General features: G+C 37.1%; 1 protein-coding gene across 1 annotated transcript in view; it reads right to left on the bottom strand.

Moving 5' to 3' along the window:
• Positions 1–873: 873 nt before the first annotated feature.
• Positions 874–19,031, bottom strand: part of LOC143228457 (uncharacterized) — a 36,761-nt gene continuing 18,603 nt past the window's right edge. Inside the window, exons 3-7 of the mRNA XM_076459714.1 lie at positions 17,820–18,005; positions 8,387–8,491; positions 6,762–6,964; positions 2,990–3,145; positions 874–1,068 (exon numbers count right to left, since the gene is read on the bottom strand). Of these exons, the coding sequence (XP_076315829.1) occupies positions 874–1,068; positions 2,990–3,145; positions 6,762–6,964; positions 8,387–8,491; positions 17,820–18,005 (845 nt within the window). The remainder of the gene's footprint in view (positions 1,069–2,989; positions 3,146–6,761; positions 6,965–8,386; positions 8,492–17,819; positions 18,006–19,031) is intronic.

Genomic DNA, 19,031 nt, shown 5'->3' with positions numbered 1-19,031 from the left:
AGAGAGCAAAATACACGTTTCAAACTGAATATTCCGTAAATAAAATAATGAATCAACAAAATTTAAGATTTGTGTCATACCTACCACTTCAAACAACGTATTATAAGGATAATCAAATGCGGATGATTTACTTGACACAATTTGTCCTAGAAATTTCTACCAGTTTACAGAATGTAGTTTTTCGATTTATTATTAAAATCTATCAAAAACAAAACCTTGTACATTCAGATTTTTTAAATGAAAAGTATTTGCATAAAACCACGATCACTCTAAATGTTATTGTAGTAGACATGTTTCTTCCTTTTCTACGTTTTTTCGATTTATTGTCAACAGTTTTGTTTTTTGTTTTGAATTTCGCTCAAAGCTGCAAGAGGGCTATCTGCGCTAGCCGTTCCTAATTTTGCAGTGTTATCCTAGAGGGAAGGCAGCTAGTCATCACCACCCACCGCCAACTCTTGGACTACTCTTTTACTAACGAATAGTGGGATTGACCATCACATTACAACGTTCTCACGACTTAAAGGGCGAGCATGTTTGGTGCGACGGAGATTCGAACCCGCGACCCTCTGATTACGAGTTGAGTTCATAAACCACCTGGCCATGCCGGGCCTCATTGTCAATAGCATTCAATAATGTAACTTTTTTGAATCTGAATTGACTGTTATTAGTCTGATATTTCATAAACTGCGAAGCGAACTAAACTTAAGTTTTACGTGTCTTAATATTTACATACTTGACTAACGAATTTTAAAAAAAATATTGGAAGAAACCCAAAAGTAGCGATTTGGGCCTAACTCAACATCTTTACGCTATATTTTGATTGGGAAAAAAACAACTACTAAGCCTAAACGTGATATTTCAATTTACTTTACCTCAAGTGTTGCGACACGCAATTCCCGACCAACAAAGTGTAGACGTTTCGACAAACGGAAAAAAATCGTTTGGCATAGCTGGTAGAAGCATTTTCCGTTTCGCCACCCACCTCCCAATCAGTGTACGTTCGCGACAATTGTTGATCTGAATGTTGGGGCCGTCAATTACGTAGTTTTCTGCGTTTCTGGATCCTTCCTAGATTTAATAGAGCATAGATCTAACTACCAATTAAAACCGAGATGATAAAAAGCACACGTGAAAATTAGTAAAATAAACAAGAAAAATGCTGATAATGTCCTGCTTCCACATTCATGTTTAACAAACTTGATTGATAATTGGAAAAATATTAACGATCTTTTAACACATTACATTTTTCCTTCTTACTTTTAAAAGGTCTCAATAAGAGGGTGTATTGACGTTAAATATAGGCTCGATACATTCTGCCCAGTAATTATATTCCCAAAAACAGAAACAGTCCTGATTTGCCAACGAAATACTTTCCCTTGTTTTTTTCTAAAAATTAATTCCGTGTTTATCCGGTAGAGGGCACCTTTCTAAAAGTGCCTGAACATTTGTTGTTGTTTTTTGTGTTACGCATGCATATAAGGACGTTCCAAATACACAATAAAAAACTCTGTGTTGGTAAGAAACTAACTGAGATTATACTGAACTGCGTAAGTTTAGGTCAGATGTGTAATCACTTGTCTCTTAAAGCTGAACGTTTTTCAGAATTGGTACAAGTTACGAGTGGGTTGGGTTTGTACCGGTGAATTTGATGGCCTATCGGATATTTCAATGAAGCGAAACAGAAATTATAAACACCATGATCTACCTGATATCACTTTCCGCTTCGTACATCCATGTGTCAGCGGGATATGACAGTACTCCTGAAATGTAAGACCTCAGTTCTCACTTCTCGTATCAAATTCTGAGAGTAAAAGGTGAAAGAACTCTTGACATACAGATCCAATCGACTTGTTAGTTCCAGAACACTACGTTCCCACTTTATATATCAGTATATTAAGACGGAATGTGACAAACCAGACACATAGCTGGTTGATTATGACAAAGAGAATCTGTCCAGTCTCATTTCATTCGTTATTAGGGACGAAGTATGGCAGAACGTATTATGTTATAAGACAATCAACAATAATAATACTCATTTTGTATTCGTCCTAAAAATGTGCACGCACTGACACTTCATTTCTACAGACGTGAATATATCTTAGTTGGCATTTTGTGCAACGACGTATTAAAAGTTTATCGAAGTTTCTAAAAAGGTCTAACGTGAGGTCGTAGAATAAGTTTAAATACTGATAGTATCAAAGGCGGTAAAATTTATTAAGTTAAGACGAATACAAGTTACAATATTAGTTTATTTTACTGGATGCAAGTCGTACTTAATAAAGGCTTAACTAATGTTAGGCTTAAGACAAAGGACTTGTAGATGTCTGTGTTTGCAATTATAATTATTTTGTATTATTCTAAAAGTACCGTATTTAAAGAAGTACTGTTAAAATAAAGATACGTATTTCAGTAGAAATGTCTTGCTGGTTGAGTATTGAAGATCATGATCTGTTTGTCCAGTTATCTTACAAGAACAGCGACTAATTCTAAGACTAATTTAATGATGTGCCACTTACTTCAATCAATTTCAGTTTAAATCAACATGTTAAGATGAGCATATTATCAAACTTACACCGGCGCTAACTACAAAGAACCATAACACAGACTTTACGCAAATGATAAAAGTGTCCAAGACATCCCTGGTTTCGAGGAATTGAATGAAACTTAGATATACATGTATATGTCTTTATTTCTTATTACTGTAGATAAAATATTCCCAAATTTTACCGACAGTTTATTACAGTTTAGTACGCGATTCAATTAGAATAAAGTTTTCCTATGAACAGAAAGTCGATCATTTTCGCGAGGGTCTAAAATTTTGTAATGTACTCAAGTTAAAATTTTTATTGATGAAACAGTACAATCTTTGAAATGTTCCTGACTCGAACAGATAGCGTTGTTGGAATACTGTACGGTAGATTTACAATGATAAATATGCCATTTAAGAAGCTGAAATTTCTATCAAATGGAACCTAAACTGCTTGTTTACCTTGTAATCCGAAAGATCCTGGTAAGAGATGGCGACTCTGCAAGAAGACAAGGTGTAGTTTTGAAATAAGTTAGGATCTGACAGTGGCGAAGGACGCTTCTCCGTGGTCAAAAGTACCCATCTCACAAAAGGAAACTTTCTGTACGTGTTATCCACCTGGATAATATCGTGTGAAAAAAGAAACAGACGTTATCGTATCGTACTGAGAAAATATGGATGTTTTTAGGAATAACGTTTAACAATCTTAAATTAACAAGTGTAATAAATACATAGAAACTTTTTCCATTACACTTGATATCATCATTGGAAAATAAGTAGGTAATGTGTGACCTAGCGGTTAGCATTGTGAAATTGAGAATCCGAAGGTTCGAGTTCATGTCCCGTTGCTGTAAAATCTCGTTACAGATTTTAGGACTGAGGGTGCGCGATAAGAATAGAGGTGAAACCCTTATATTTTGTTACGGCAAGAGTAGCTGAAGAGTTGGCGGTGTGTGCTATTGACTACTTACCTTAGCTTTAACCTACGAGTTCCAAACTAGTGACGGCTGGGTAGAGATAATTTTTGTTTATTTTTACGTGAAAGTTCGAAAAAACACAAATGAATGAAAATAAAAACTTTTTTTGAGTTATGAAGTTGTTATGAATAAACAAACAAACCATCGAGGATGTGTCGATATCCTATTGGAATAAAGGTTTAAATTGTTAGATGGTATTTTATAAGATGACAAAAGAACTGATTAACACACACACACATACACATTGCTAATGACTATTTAGAAATAGAAGAGCACTTTCTCCGTTTTTGTGGGGTTGGAATGGGTGGAACTTAAACCATATGATATATTGATTATAGCATTTCTAGGCTATTACAAAACAGCACTATGAGCTACCTATCTTTTGGCTCATAATAATTACAGTAATTTATCATAACAGATCCAAACCTGTATTTTGCTAACAATGTCTTTCATTTTATTGAAAGAGGTGATATCTTTGTTATCACTATTTCAACCGCTGTAACAGATATCCACGAAATAATGTTCCAGGTGTCCTCCCATTCTTATAGATCAATATCGTATACATGTATATGCGCAAACAATGTTCAATATGAGGAATAACTTCTATAAATTACCCGCTCTCTTATGCTAGGTGCTCACCTGGTACAGCGGTAGGTCCATGCATTTACAACGCTAAAAATCAGAGGTTCGATTCCTCTCGGTGGACATAGCATGTAACCCGATGTGGCACTACCTACTCATGACAACAGAGACCCCAATGTACCAATGAAACTCCTCCATTCCTCCAATTATTTTTATATCTACTCCGAAGGGGTGGGGAGTCCGTATCTGAAAGAGGTGTTATAAAGTGATGGTGAATCCCACTATTTGTTGGTAAAAGAGTAGCCCAAGAGTTGGCGGTGGGTGGTGATGACTAGCTGCCTTCCCTCTAGTCTTACACTGCTAAATTAGGGACGATCAGCGCAGATAGCCCTCGTGTAGCTTTGCGCGAAATTCAAAACAAACAAACCGTATCTTAAAACAAACAAACAAACACAAAAACATCAGAACGTTTGTCCTTGATACTTGAGCATGTGTGACAAATTTTATTCTGCTATTTTGTAAGTGGGCATAGAAATATTATTTCACATATGGCGCTTCCAGGGTTCCAATGAAGGTTAGAAACAGAATTTCGATGCCAAATTGGGATTCATTAAAAAAACAACAACAACTACTACTAGACACTCTACGTTTGAGTGAACTTCCAGAAATGTTTCAGTTACCTTTAGTGGGGAGGGATAGGCCATATAGATAAAGAGACCCCTTGGCTACCATAGATCGGCATGCCAAGTTTGGTCCTGCTGAGTCTAAAACTCTAATATAATAGTGTGCACTAGTATAGAAGAGTGCGTTAAGACATACACTTCCATTTAGTCTAGTGTAAGAGAGTGCGTTAAGACATACACTTCCATTTAGTCTAGTGTAAGAGAGTGCGTTAAGACATACACTTCCATTTAGTCTAGTGTAAGAGAGCGTTAAGACATACACTTCCATTTAGTCTAGTGTAGGAGAATGCGTTAAGACATACACTTCCATTTAGTCTAGTGTAGGAGAATGCGTTAAGACATACACTTCCATTTAGTCTAGTGTAAGAGAGTGCGTTAAGACATACACTTCCATTTAGTCTAGTGTAAGAGAGTGCGTTAAGACATACACTTCCATTTAGTCTAGTGTAAGAGAGTGCGTTAAGACATACACTTCCATTTAGTCTAGTGTAGGAGAGTGCGTTAAGACATACACTTCCATTTAGTCTAGTGTAGGAGAATGCGTTAAGACATACACTTCCATTTAGTCTAGTGTAGGAGAATGCGTTAAGACATACACTTCCATTTAGTCTAGTGTAAGAGAGTTTAAGACATACACTTCCATTTAGTCTTGTGTAAGAGAGTGCGTTAAGACATACACTTCCATTTAGTCTAGTGTAGGAGAATGCGTTAAGACATACACTTCCATTTAGTCTAGTGTAGGAGAATGCGTTAAGACATACACTTCCATTTAGTCTAGTGTAGGAGAATGCGTTAAGACATACACTTCCATTTAGTCTAGTGTAAGAGAGTGCGTTAAGACATACACTTCCATTTAGTCTTGTGTAAGAGAGTGCGTTAAGACATACACTTCCATTTAGTCTAGTGTAGGAGAATGCGTTAAGACATACACTTCCATTTAGTCTAGTGTAGGAGAATGCGTTAAGACATACACTTCCATTTAGTCTAGTGTAAGAGAGTGCTTAAGACATACACTTCCATTTAGTCTAGTGTAAGAGAGTGCGTTAAGACATACACTTCCATTTAGTCTAGTGTAGGAGAATGCGTTAAGACATACACTTCCATTTAGTCTAGTGTGGGAGAATGCGTTAAGACATACACTTCCATTTAGTCTAGTGTAAGAGAGTGCGTTAAGACATACACTTCCATTTAGTCTAGTGTAAGAGAGTGCGTTAAGACATACACTTCCATTTAGTCTAGTGTAGGAGAATGCGTTAAGACATACACTTCCATTTAGTCTAGTGTAGGAGAATGCGTTAAGACATACACTTCCATTTAGTCTAGTGTAGGAGAATGCGTTAAGACATACACTTCCATTTAGTCTAGTGTAAGAGTGCGTTAAGACATACACTTCCATTTAGTCTTGTGTAAGAGAGTGCGTTAAGACATACACTTCCATTTAGTCTAGTGTAGGAGAATGCGTTAAGACATACACTTCCATTTAGTCTAGTGTAAGAGAGTGCGTTAAGACATACACTTCCATTTAGTCTAGTGTAAGAGAGTGCGTTAAGACATACACTTCCATTTAGTCTAGTGTAGGAGAATGCGTTAAGACATACACTTCCATTTAGTCTTGTGTAAGAGAGTGCGTTAAGACATACACTTCCATTTAGTCTAGTGTAGGAGAATGCGTTAAGACATACACTTCCATTTAGTCTAGTGTAGGAGAATGCGTTAAGACATACACTTCCATTTAGTCTAGTGTAAGAGAGTGCGTTAAGACATACACTTCCATTACGTAGAAGTATGAAATAAAAAATATTTACATTGGGATTCTTACCATTAACATAATTATTAAATGAGGGTTCTTAACTCTCAATCAAGGTTCCTATCATCTGCAATTCTTGAAACACTTATTTCTAGTAAGATTCTTAAATTAATATTTTATTTCTAGCAGATTTTTTTCGAATCAGGATTTTATTTTCTATAGGATTCTCAAATAAACATACTCACCTCTTGTAAAATCCTTGGATTGTTCAGACACAGGGTAAACACATAAATGTTCGTCGTTTCTTCTGAGAGAAAGCTTATGGTTTCTTCAAGATCTCTGATTGCATTCCGTAGTTTTTCAGACGAGCTGAAGGTGAGATGCTGTAACACGGTCCTAGTAAAGTTCTCGTGAAGCTCTCTCACTAAAGAACTGGTGTTTGACACACCTTGAAGAAAAGTGACAAGTTATGACACGCCCACCATTCAAAAAAGGACAAGAGAAACAAACATATTATTTTAATTTCCAATTGTGCTTGTATTATTTCATTAATTAAGCACCATTAATATAAACTGTTTCAAAGCACATACGTCCAGGTAATTTAAGGAAACCCAAAATGTCATATATTTTTGTTAAACACAAAACTTCTGTCTTTTAAATATAAAACGACGTTGACCTAAAAATTTAACTATGCCACTCCACGGATGAATGTATGTTGTTTTACATGTTAGTGCCTTTCGGCTTCAGACCCTAGCGGCGACCGGCATGGCCAAGCGTGTTAAGGCGTTCGACTCGTAATCCGAGGGTCGCGGGTTCGAATCCCGGTCGCACCAAACATGGTCGCCCTCCCAGCCGTGGGGGGCGGGTTATAATGTGATGGTCAATCCCATTATTCGTTAGTAAAAGAGTAGCCCAAGAGTTGGCAGTGGGTGGTGATGACTAGCTGCCTTCCCTCTAGTCTTACACTGCTAAATTAGGGACGGCTAGCACAGATATTCAGAAAAAACAAACACACCCTAGTGGGCTCACTGGTAAGCTTGAGGGCTTGCAACATTAACATTCAGGGCTCGATCCCTTAGGTAGGCAAAGCGCAAATCGTTTATTGCAGAACTTTGAGTTTGAAAACCAACATTCGATAATATCTCTTCTTCCCAACAAGTGTTTTTTTTTATGTTTCTCGTTTGTGCAATGAGTTTTTAAGTTACTTTAGTAAACTGCACGAACCTTTAATACTTTCTTTAAACTGGCTGTTTGATTGATGTCGAAACAAAAGTGATCTTTGTTATTCAAATCTGCCCCCTACCCCACCGCTGGCGCAGCGGTACGTTTGCGGATTTACAACGCTAAGTTCTGGGGTTTCATTCTCCCACGTGGACCCAGCAGATAACTCAGTGTGACTTTGCTATACGAACAACACACACAAACACGTTTTACTTAAAACTAATCCATCATAAAAATGTAATAAATATTATTGTTTGTTTTGAACTTCGAGCATTGTAAGACTGGAGGGAAGGGAACTTTTAGGCTAATCTTTAACCAACGAATAGTGGGACTGACCGTCAAATTATTATGCCTCCACGTCTGAAAGGGCCAACATGTTTGGTGTGACTGGGTTTCGGACACGCGACCCTCAGATTACGAGTCGAGCGCCCCTAATTTCCTAGCCATGCAGGGATCAGCGTTGTTTATTTGGATTAAAGATGATAAGAGGTCAAAGACAGTTTAGGTTTATCACATTTCTTTTCGTAAGATCACGGTTTAAAGTGAATTAGTTCCAGTGTGAAATCATTAGAGATAACAATACGAGTAGAGATACGCCACTAACATTTTGTCGTAAACATGTGTCTTAAGATGAACCACTTCTACTTACAACAGTCCGTGTCGGAAGCTAGAATCAATGTTGCTGATTTAGGTAAGGACTTTATAAGTGTTGTTACAAACTCACGTGGCAAGGAACTGTCACAGCAGCTGCACCCTGTAGATGTTAAAAAAAAAAGTTGATAAATTAGACTTTATATTTTCGATTATTATAACACACACCATTATAAGCAAAGTAATAAAACTCTAACCACGAAACCCAAAAAATTTGAAATTGTGAACTTCAAATGTTATAATTCTACAACAGATTTGTTCTATAAACAAACAATCAACAATCTGGCATACTTTCATTAAATGCCCCGTTTAGTAAGTGTAAGTTTGAGGGTTAATAACTCTGAAAATGTGGTTTCGATACTCATGGTAGGCACGGACAAGACAGCCCATTATGTAGCTTCCTGTTTAATAAGAAACAAAAACCTTTCACTACGGTCATCAGATCTGGCGTACTTTCATCAAATATCAGCTGTTTTGTAACTGCTTTTGGTTTTTCTTAAGGTCCCTTTGTGTGAACCTTTTGTATCTGTATTTTGATTATTGTTATTATATATCTTAAAAAGCAACACCTCGTTGTAACAAAACTTTATCTTTTCGTGAAACTGTACAGAATTTGTTGCAACGAGTTGTGGCTGTTTAATATACATAATAACAAATATCAAAATACACATATACGAATGGCTCACACTAGGGTCCTTAAGAAAAAATTAAAAATTTCAATATAAAAAGCATCTAAATGTTTATGATATCAGCATAATTAAAACTCAGTTATTGTTAAAATATTTTATCTTTTTAAACATACAAATGTTTGTTGCATGGAAATATTTAATAGTTCGTATTTCAGACTAGCGGTGGCATTGCATCAACTGTTATTTTGAAACGTCCTCCCTCACCTTTGTTATCAAACAAAACATTACTTACGTTTGTGAGTCACGTTATCTATTATCCTATTCAAATTCAGCATAAAACATATCGCGGAAAGCAATAATCAAACATTGAAATAATTAAACGATATATATTTAATATTATTACTTATATTATTTTAAGACTAGAAGTAAGAGCATACGATACGTGTGTTATATGAAGTTGAACTCTATGGTCGTTTTTATTATTATTCGGATTGTTTGTTTGTTTGTTTTGAATTCCGCTCAAAGCTAGACAAGGGCTATCTGCGTTAGCCATCCCTAATTCAACATCATAAGACTAAGGGAAGGCAGCTAGTCATCATCACACACCGCCAAATCTTGGCATACTTTTTTACTAAAGACTGTTGGGATTAACCATCACATTATAACCCCCCTACAGCTGAAATAATGAATATGCCGGTCTCTGTTATTTGGATATTCAACTGAATTTCGCGCAAAATTACACGAATGTGTCTGCGGGTAGACGTCCCTCACATTAATTCAACTAAAAAAATACAGAGTAGCCAGATATTCACCAACAGCTGACTTTTGGTGTTCTGTTGTCTGATCAAAAAGAGAGATGTCGCTGTCAATGTTATAATATTCTACAGATCCATATAATGCAAACCACGAACTCTTGGGTTCATGACCCGAGTAACACCCAACGGGTGCATCATATTATCTATATAAATTGTACATTTCTAAGTTTCTTTGGTAGACTCTGTCTCGTTGTTACAGTACTACCATTATTTCTACTCTATATGATTATTTTATGGACAACTTCCATGTAAATATTAAAACATTAAAAAATGACAGAGAAAGATCCGTAAAAAACAGCAATGTTCGTGTAGTAAGTTCATGTAATATCTGCAAACTGAACTGCTAGATCCTTTCTGGTCCTCATAACGTAGTGCAAGTTAAAAATACAAATTATTATTTGGAACGACCATTTATTATAGCCCTTCTGATCTCCATAATGGGGTGCAAGGTGAAAACTCAAATCATCGCTTCGAACAACCATTTACTAAACGTTCTTCTGATTTGAGCCCAGCATGGCCAGGTGGGTTAAGGCGTTTGACTTATAGTGAACCCCAAACAAAATATCATTAGCTGTACACGTGAGTTTGGACACCATGTGCTGTTGTAAAAACACACGTATTCAACGAAACTGCAGAGTTCTTAAATAAAATGCGTATCTACATCCACGTAAAAGATTATATATTTAACTGTGAGTTCAGGGATTCGACATATAAGGGAACAAATCTCATGTGCAGCTTCACTAATTGTATATATTTGATTTTGGTACTCAGCTAACAGCACTTGCAATTCAGATATAAGAATCTAAACACTGGTGAATCAAAAAGTGAGTTTCTTAATTTAGAGAGGTCCGGCATGGTCATGTGGGTTAAGGAGTGCGACTCATAATCCGAGGGTCGCGGCTTCGAATCATCGTCACACCAAACATGCTCGCCCTTTCAGCCGTGGGGGCGTTATAATGTGACGGTTAATCCCACTATTCGTTGGTAAAAGAGTAGCCCAAGACTTGGCGGTGGGTGGTGATGACTAGCTGTATTCCCTATAGTCTTACACTGCTAAATTAGGGACGGTTAGCGTAGCGCAGATAGCCCTCGTGTAGCTTTGCGCGAAATTAAAAAAAACAAACAATAACCCTTTAATTAATTTTCCAAATAAAAAATAAAATAAATAATATCCACTTTATTTTTAAGTCTTTCCAAAGATTTTTGTAAATCTGCCCCACTTTTTTTTATTTTGAGTGGTTTATGAGATTACATGTAACATTCAAAACTGTATTGTTAAAAACTACGGGAGAAGTTCACATATCGAGTGAACATAGCTGGGTACACTTAAGAAATGCACAATCGTCTGTTTATAAATTTACTTTCATTTCTGTCATGTTCTTTGCACTATTAGCAACTAGAGTTGCAAATGTAATTTCGTTGAAGCAGTTTTGAATGGACTAAATGGAAATTATTCCGTTAAAACAGATTAAAACGTATTTTGGTTTAAAGATATACTGTGTCACCAGACCCAATCGGACTTGTGCAACTTCTATAAAAACTGGAGTTAGAACATCCTGGTCGCTATTATCGTAACCTATAAAATCGTTATTTGGCCTAACACAAACATTACAACAACTTATTGCTAACACAAACATTACAACAACTTATTTTAAAATATGCAGTAGTTCCCGCAAAGTTATCTCATCTTAAAGAATCATAGATTTCGATAGTTGGTTATCGTTAACTCGATAAAATTATATTATCAAGACAAAAACACGCAAATTAACAGAAGTGATAAAATGATTAACAATACATTGATAAATACGGCAGTATTTAATAGTTACATCAAGTTAGTACTGTGATGGTGGCCCGGCATGGCCAAGCGTGTTAAGGCGTTGTTTGTGAACTCAACTCGTAGTCTGAGGGTCGCGGGTTCGCATCCCGGTCGCGCCAAACATGCTCGCCCTTTCAGTCGTGGGGGCGTTATAATGTGACGGTCAATCCCACTAGTCGTTGGTAAAAGAGTAGCTCAAGAGTTGGCGGTGGGTTGTGACGACTAGCTGCCTTCCCTCTAGTCTTACACTACTAAATTAGGACGGCTAGCACAGATAGCCCTCGAGTAGCTTTGTGCGAAATTCCAAAACAAAACAAAATCGTACTGTGATGAGTAAACTTCTCGAAATGCATTATGACATATACTTAAAACCACATGAAGCCGAATTTGTTTGTTTGGGATTAAGCACAAAACTACACAATGGGCCATTTGTGCTTTGCCCTCCACAGGTATCTAAACCCGGTGTCTAGAAGACACACCATTGTACCACTTGGGGCTCCATTATACGAAGTTTCAAAGTGAGTTTTCCAATGATTAGCACCTGTTCATTCACGTTTCAAGAGTTTCAAACAGTTAGTTTCCTTTCCGTGTATAAAATGAAATAACACATTGTATTCTCAAGACAGCTGGTATGGGTATTAGCATATTAACTAAAGTAAAGTACAGAACAACGTTTAGATCTTCTTTGTTAACCTGAAGATGACCTAAGAAGGTCGAAACGTTGTTCTGTACTTTATTTTAATAAAAGTGCAATACCTATACCAGCCGTCTTGAGAATACATTTTTTACTTCAAGTAGGTTTCTTGTTATCACAAGATAATACAATCATCCTCATTTTTATTGAGGATTATTTCACATTACAGATTCTGGAGCATCATGTCTTATGTATAGCTGTTAGCACACAACTATTTAGTCCAACTGAGAAAACTTATGACTGCGTCTCTTTGCGATAAGTTTTAACCACAGTTTTCAGTAATGTTTATTTTTAGAACATATTTCCTCTAACTTTACCGCCTGCAGAACATTGGTTAAACTTTTATGTCACGTTCTCACCGCCAAATGATTTAGCTTATAGAGAAGCTTCTATGCAGGACGTAGTAGACTATATATACATTGAGGAATAACTGTCCTCTATATATATACACTGAGGATTAACTGTCCTCTATGTATACACACTGAGGATTAACTGTGCTCTATGTATAGACACTGAGGATTAACTGTCCTCTATGTATACACACTGAAGATTAACTGTCCTCTATGTATACACACTGAGGATTAACTGTCCTCTATGTATATACATTGAGGATTAACTGTTCTCTATGTATACACACTGAGGATTAACTGTCCTCTATGTATACACACTGAAGATTAACTGTCTTCTATGTATACACACTGAAGATTAACTGTCCTCTATGTATACACACTGAGGATTAACTGTCCTCTATGTATCCACATTGAGGATTAACTGTCCTCTATGTATACACATTGAGGATTAACTGTCCTCTATGTATATACATTGAGGATTAACCGTCCTCTATGTATATACACTGAGGATTAACTGTCCTCTATGTATATACACTGAGGATTAACTGTCCTCTATGTATACACACTGAAGATTAACTGTCCTCTATGTATACACACTGAGGATTAACTGTCCTCTATGTATCCACATTGAGGATTAACTGTCCTCTATGTATACACATTGAGGATTAACCGTCCTCTATGTATATACATTGAGGATTAACCGTCCTCTATGTATATACACTGAGGATTAACTGTCCTCTATGTATATACACTGAGGATTAACTGTCCTCTATGTATATACACTGAGGATTAACTGTCCTCTATATATACACTGAGGATTAACTGTCCTCTATATATATACACTGAGGATTAACTGTCCTCTATATATATACACTGAGGATTAACTGTCCTCTACATATATATACACTGAGGATTAACTGTCCTCTACATATATATACACTGAGGATTAACTGTCCTCTATATATATACACTGAGGATTAACTGTCCTTTCCATAATTCTACTATTCACTCAACACACTTCCTTTTTCAGAGGAATCAACAAACTACCTGTCCATTCTCATGGCATTTTGAGTTTCATCTCTAATACATCCATTATAATCACTCGTCAGTTCTATCTTTTCACATCACCTGGCGGAAGAGAAAACGTACTAGTTTGCCAGACGATTGGCTAGAATGAAATAGCCTACCACTTACTCTCTGGATTAACTCGAGTTCTTCGAGACTGTTCGTTATCGAGCTCTGTATATTATTACTCCTGTGTGAAGGTATAACATTCCTGGTAGATTATTTTTTAATGTTTTAGTTGTTTCATTACTTCGTTCAAGTAATTTTCTTTGATGTTTTTGGACATTATATGTTTTGTTGTTGGGATTCTTGTGGGCTTACACTTATTGTGAAGTTCCAGAAGAACACTGAGTCGTCAACGTGTTCAGGACAATTATCTCCCTGGCTTTGATTTCAAAACTGTCTATCGACTAGTGCTTTCACTGCTTTATAAACTGCTGTTTTAGGTTTTGACTGCTTTTCCTTATGTATTCTAGTCCCTTTGTGCATTTTCTGAGATTTCATCATTGGCCTCTGTTGACACTATATTCACTACCACAGCTTCAATCATTATATCTAAAACTGCTATTTCGACCATTCTGCCCTTCTTGGCTGCACCCATGGGATACAATACCAGTTCTCAAAGCTTTGTTTTCTCAACCATGGAACAACAATCCTCACTTCGTAAGCCTTTTTTTGTTTGTTTGTTTCCTTGGGTTACTCGAACAGCGGACCCAAATATCAGTGAAATGAAATACACCCGATTACCGGCACCCACGGTCAGACGTATGATCAGAATTCTGGCTGAAAGCACCATGAGACTTGCACCTTCTGAAAACGACATCGACTAGAAGCCTCTAGGGTCCTGAAAACTCCTTTTATACAACTCATTGTCTTCTTCTTGGTACCTCCAACAAGACAGTCTGCTCATAGTGATGAAGCTGACATCTTGCATCTCGGTCCACACACCTTGGATCACTTCCATTTGTTACACTTGTCAGTTTGACCATCCAACTTATTACTAAAAGCGTTGCAGCAAACCTATTCCTAAACTTAATGGCCCATCTGTAGTAGATTTATTGGGTTCATGTGACCAAGTTTGTACCTCGATCTAATTAGCTCTCCATCTGTTACAGTTGAAGAATATTACGTACCCTTACCCTTCAGAATATCTATTCATATCCGAGTTACTTGTCCTGGATAGCATCAGTTATGCTGCAAATGCAGTGATTAAACTGCAAATGTAGGCCACCTATTCTGTTCTTAATTTGAATTCTTATTTTTGGAACTTTTAGAAACCAGATGGTCTAAGGTGAATAGAATTAGTGTTGAATTATGTTTTTGTAAATATAGACGCTTTTCCACTAATTTCTCACTACTAGAAACAGTGCGACGCTTTTCCACTAATTTCTCACTACTAGAAACAGTGCTTTATCAAGTTACCTATGATTGTATATCGCTACAAACACTTTTCACAAACCCTAGCAAACAGCAACTTTCTTTGGATACCCTTTACATAACTGATCATTATTTGGTTATTAGTCTTGGTGAAGCTGCTATACGCAGTCATGACTATTTTCTCTGTTGGATTCATTTTCTTCTTCAGAACCCTTAACCGGAAACTTTAGCTACAATTTACCTCATACCCAGACGTATAACTTTTATTTTTACATTATCTGTTCGTTCTGGGGTCGGTTTTACGTATGTTGTTTTTTAGATCATATATTTTACCTAATTCTGGCAGACAGTAATTATCATAAACGCTCTTACTGAATGTCAGGCCACCTGGTATTGCGGATACTTGTTCTTGCTTGATTCCTAGTGTACTGCAGATGTTATTTTACCTTCTGTTAACATTGTTTCTCTAATTTCTATCAGCATGTTCCATTAGGTAGAAAGCGATAATCTTCCCATGAAGTTTCAACTCAAGACTTCATATTTATGGTCATACTGATATAAGCAATTATTTTGTAAATTTTTTGTATTGTCGATTGGTCAGCTCTCCGCTTTCATATAGCACGTGCACTTCCCCTTTTACTCATAAATCTCTCTTTCTTTGAACTTTTTCATATATTGGTTGGCACACTCTTCACTGTCGCTGTCAGTTTGTTTGCTATTCCAACTTCTTATTACAGATCTCACGAACTGTTCCCACCTCGTCATCCGCTAGATCTGTTACCCCTTTTCTGCCACATTTACAGGCCGAAAGCTCAAGTCTTATTCTATTCTTGTAGACCGTGTTACAACTACTTCAACTGAAAATCAAATATCTTTGGTTCAACTGGATCGAAGCAATCGATGGAACGATGAATCTTATTCAGATGTTACATTCAGCATTCCGCAGTGAAACACTTTAATCTCCTGGTGACGTTTTACAACTTTATTCTTCACAGAGATGTTTATCCTATTTCTTGGAAGACGCCAACTGTCTTACCGTTTTAAAACCTTACTTACCTCTTGTACGTGCTGGATGGTACAGCTGAGTCATGTTTTTAGTTATACCATCTAACGAATTAGTGTTCCCAAACTGCTTACATTTTCTACAGACACCACCTTTCTCTCCATTACTCAAGATGGTTTTCTTCCTCATCTTTCTCCTCTCAACCACCTCCTAAAACTTTTGGACATCAGTTTAACTCATCTGAATCTTTGCGTGTGCAGTTTTTTTAATTGGAACAACTGTTAACTCTATTTAGCATCATAACCTTGTCTACAAACTCCATTTGCGTTTGTCCAAATTATATACTTTTTTTCCTTGAACGACGGAGAGCTGTTTTCATTGAGGGCATTCAATCTCATCCATATTCATGGGGTGTAGAAGTCCCTCAGGGCTCCATTCTGTCACGTGCTTTACATGCTATGGTGTTGCTGATGTGTTAATCTATTTTGTCCACTCTTTCAATGTGCCGGTGATTCAGCTTTTGCTGCAATCTATTGGAAAGAGGTTTCTATCAACAAACTCCTACGAGCTCCAGTCAATGTCTTCTGGATTTGGAGTCGCTGCTGGCACTTTATAATTAATGCGGCAAAAATCAAAGTCATTCACTTTGGCCCAAATCACCAAGAGTTTCCACCATGTTATAACCCGTTATTATTTTACATCTGAAATTAAGATACTCCCATTTGACTTTCCAACACAGTCAAGCATCTTGGAGTCATATTTGACAAATACCTTAACTGAAGGCCCACCTGTTGGCACTTGAAATACAGACCTTTTCCAAACTCTATCTACTCCGACTATTGGTAGAAATTTTTTTGGATTCAAATCCACCTTTCCTTTTGTATTTGTACAATGCTTGTTTGTTTGTTTGTTTTGAATTTCGCGCAAAGTTATTCGAGGGCTATCTGCGCTAGCTGTTCCTAATTTAGCAGTGTAGGACCAGATGAAGGCAGCTAGTCATCACCACCCACCGCCAACTCTTGGGCTAGTCTTTTACCAAAGAATAGTGGGATTGACCGTACCATTATAACGCCCCCACGGCTGAAAGGGCGAGCACGTTTGAGCATGAAATTCTCGTGCCCAATCCCTTAGGGTCTTTTAAGAAATTTGTAACAGCAGTTTTACCACGCCCAATCTCATCAGCGATGGCACGTTGAGGGAGACCTTGCTTTTGCTGCGATAGGGATTCGAGTCGAACGCCTTAAGACACTTGGCCATGCCGGACCTTTGTATAGTTCTGTTATTCGACCTTATCAGACGTATAACGTTTGATCATTTTATAGGCTAATTATAATAAGAAGATCTAATAAACTACAGCAGGTGTACAACACTTTGTATGATAACATGTAACTAAAGTCATGAAAAGTTCAGTTGTTTACGAAAGCTAGTACCGCGGTACCTCGGTTCTCAAACTTAATTTGTTCCAGAAGGCTGTTCGAAAACCGAATCAATTTTTTACCATAAGAAATAATGTAAATTAAATTAATCCGTTACAGACCTCCAACAATTACGCATTATGAAGCATTTTAAGTAAAAATACTGCTTATTTATACCTGTATAATAATACTTACATGCATAAAGTCAACTACAAAAACTATAAACACAATAAAAATACAGTAAATGAAAATTTAACTGCACTTTACCTGTGCTGAGGAGAGCTGATGGCGAAAGTGAAAGGTGGTGAGGAACTTGGAGAGTAGAAGGGTTATTATTGTTTGGAAGGGGAGTCACCTTAAATAAAAACGTCAGGTGACTCTCCTTCTGGGGTTCTTTCTCTTTTCTGTCTCTTTGCACCGCTACATATTGCTTTTGACTCACTGGACCTATTTCTCACTAAAATCTTGTCTAATAAGGTTTGTTTCTGTCTGCATTTTAAAATGTTTCTGAAGTAAGACGTGACATTGTCATTAAAAAGGTTTATGTTTCGGTTTGCTACGGCTTTGTAACTCTCCCTATTGTCCACACATTTCCTTGATTAGTGAACTAGGAACATCCTCCCTTCCCTCCTCCTCATCTGAAGACACTCTTTGTTAGAACTGGCACCTCCTCATGTATCACCACACTATGTGTGCCACTTCTCTTCCGAAATTTTTCAAACCACCCCCTGCTAGCCTTAAAGACATCACTTTTATCAGCACTCGTTCCAGGGATGTTTTTCAGGTCAGCATGTAACTGCTTTGCTTTCTCACAAATGATGGTTTCAGAAATGCTATCACCAGCTAACTGTTTTTTGTTTACCCAAATCAACAACAGTTTTTCTATCTCTTCTTCCACTGTTTGTGATCTTGTTTCGTAAGCACTGTCACTCCTTTTGCAACATTAGCTCCTTTGATGACCTCTTTATTTTTCAGTATGGTGCAGACTGTAGACTTCACCATACCAAACTGTGTAGGAAGGTCAGACACACGAATACCACTCTCATACTTCGCTATGAGATCTTTTTTCACCTCTATTGTGGCTCTAACAACTTTTCTTTTTGGTTTGCTGCTTTCATTATCCTTCTTTGACCCCATGGTGGCTTATTTAATCAGAATATTTAGAAAACAACAACAAGAAAAACGAGAACATTCACAGCAGATTTTAGCGGGGGGTGTGGACTGAGCGAAAGGAGCGGGTAAAATGTTTTGGGCAAGCTTGGCGTGGGCCGAAAATGGTCGAAGGGTCGTTCGGGTCATCAGTCGGGTTATTTCGGGGGTGCGGGTCACAACAGCTTGGTTCGGGAACGGAGTTTATGTTCGACAACTGAGGCATTTTTTCTCAAACAATATGTTCGAAAACAGAATTGTTTGAGAAGAGATTCGTTCGAGAATCGAGGTACCACTGTATTAAATTTACGATTTTATTAAATTTACGAG

The sequence above is a fragment of the Tachypleus tridentatus genome, chromosome 10, assembly GCF_004210375.1.
Source record: "Tachypleus tridentatus isolate NWPU-2018 chromosome 10, ASM421037v1, whole genome shotgun sequence".
Classification (NCBI taxonomy): Eukaryota; Metazoa; Arthropoda; class Merostomata; order Xiphosura; family Limulidae; genus Tachypleus; species Tachypleus tridentatus.
Note: the sequence above shows the minus strand (reverse complement) of the source record. Positions and strands in the feature narration are given on the sequence as shown.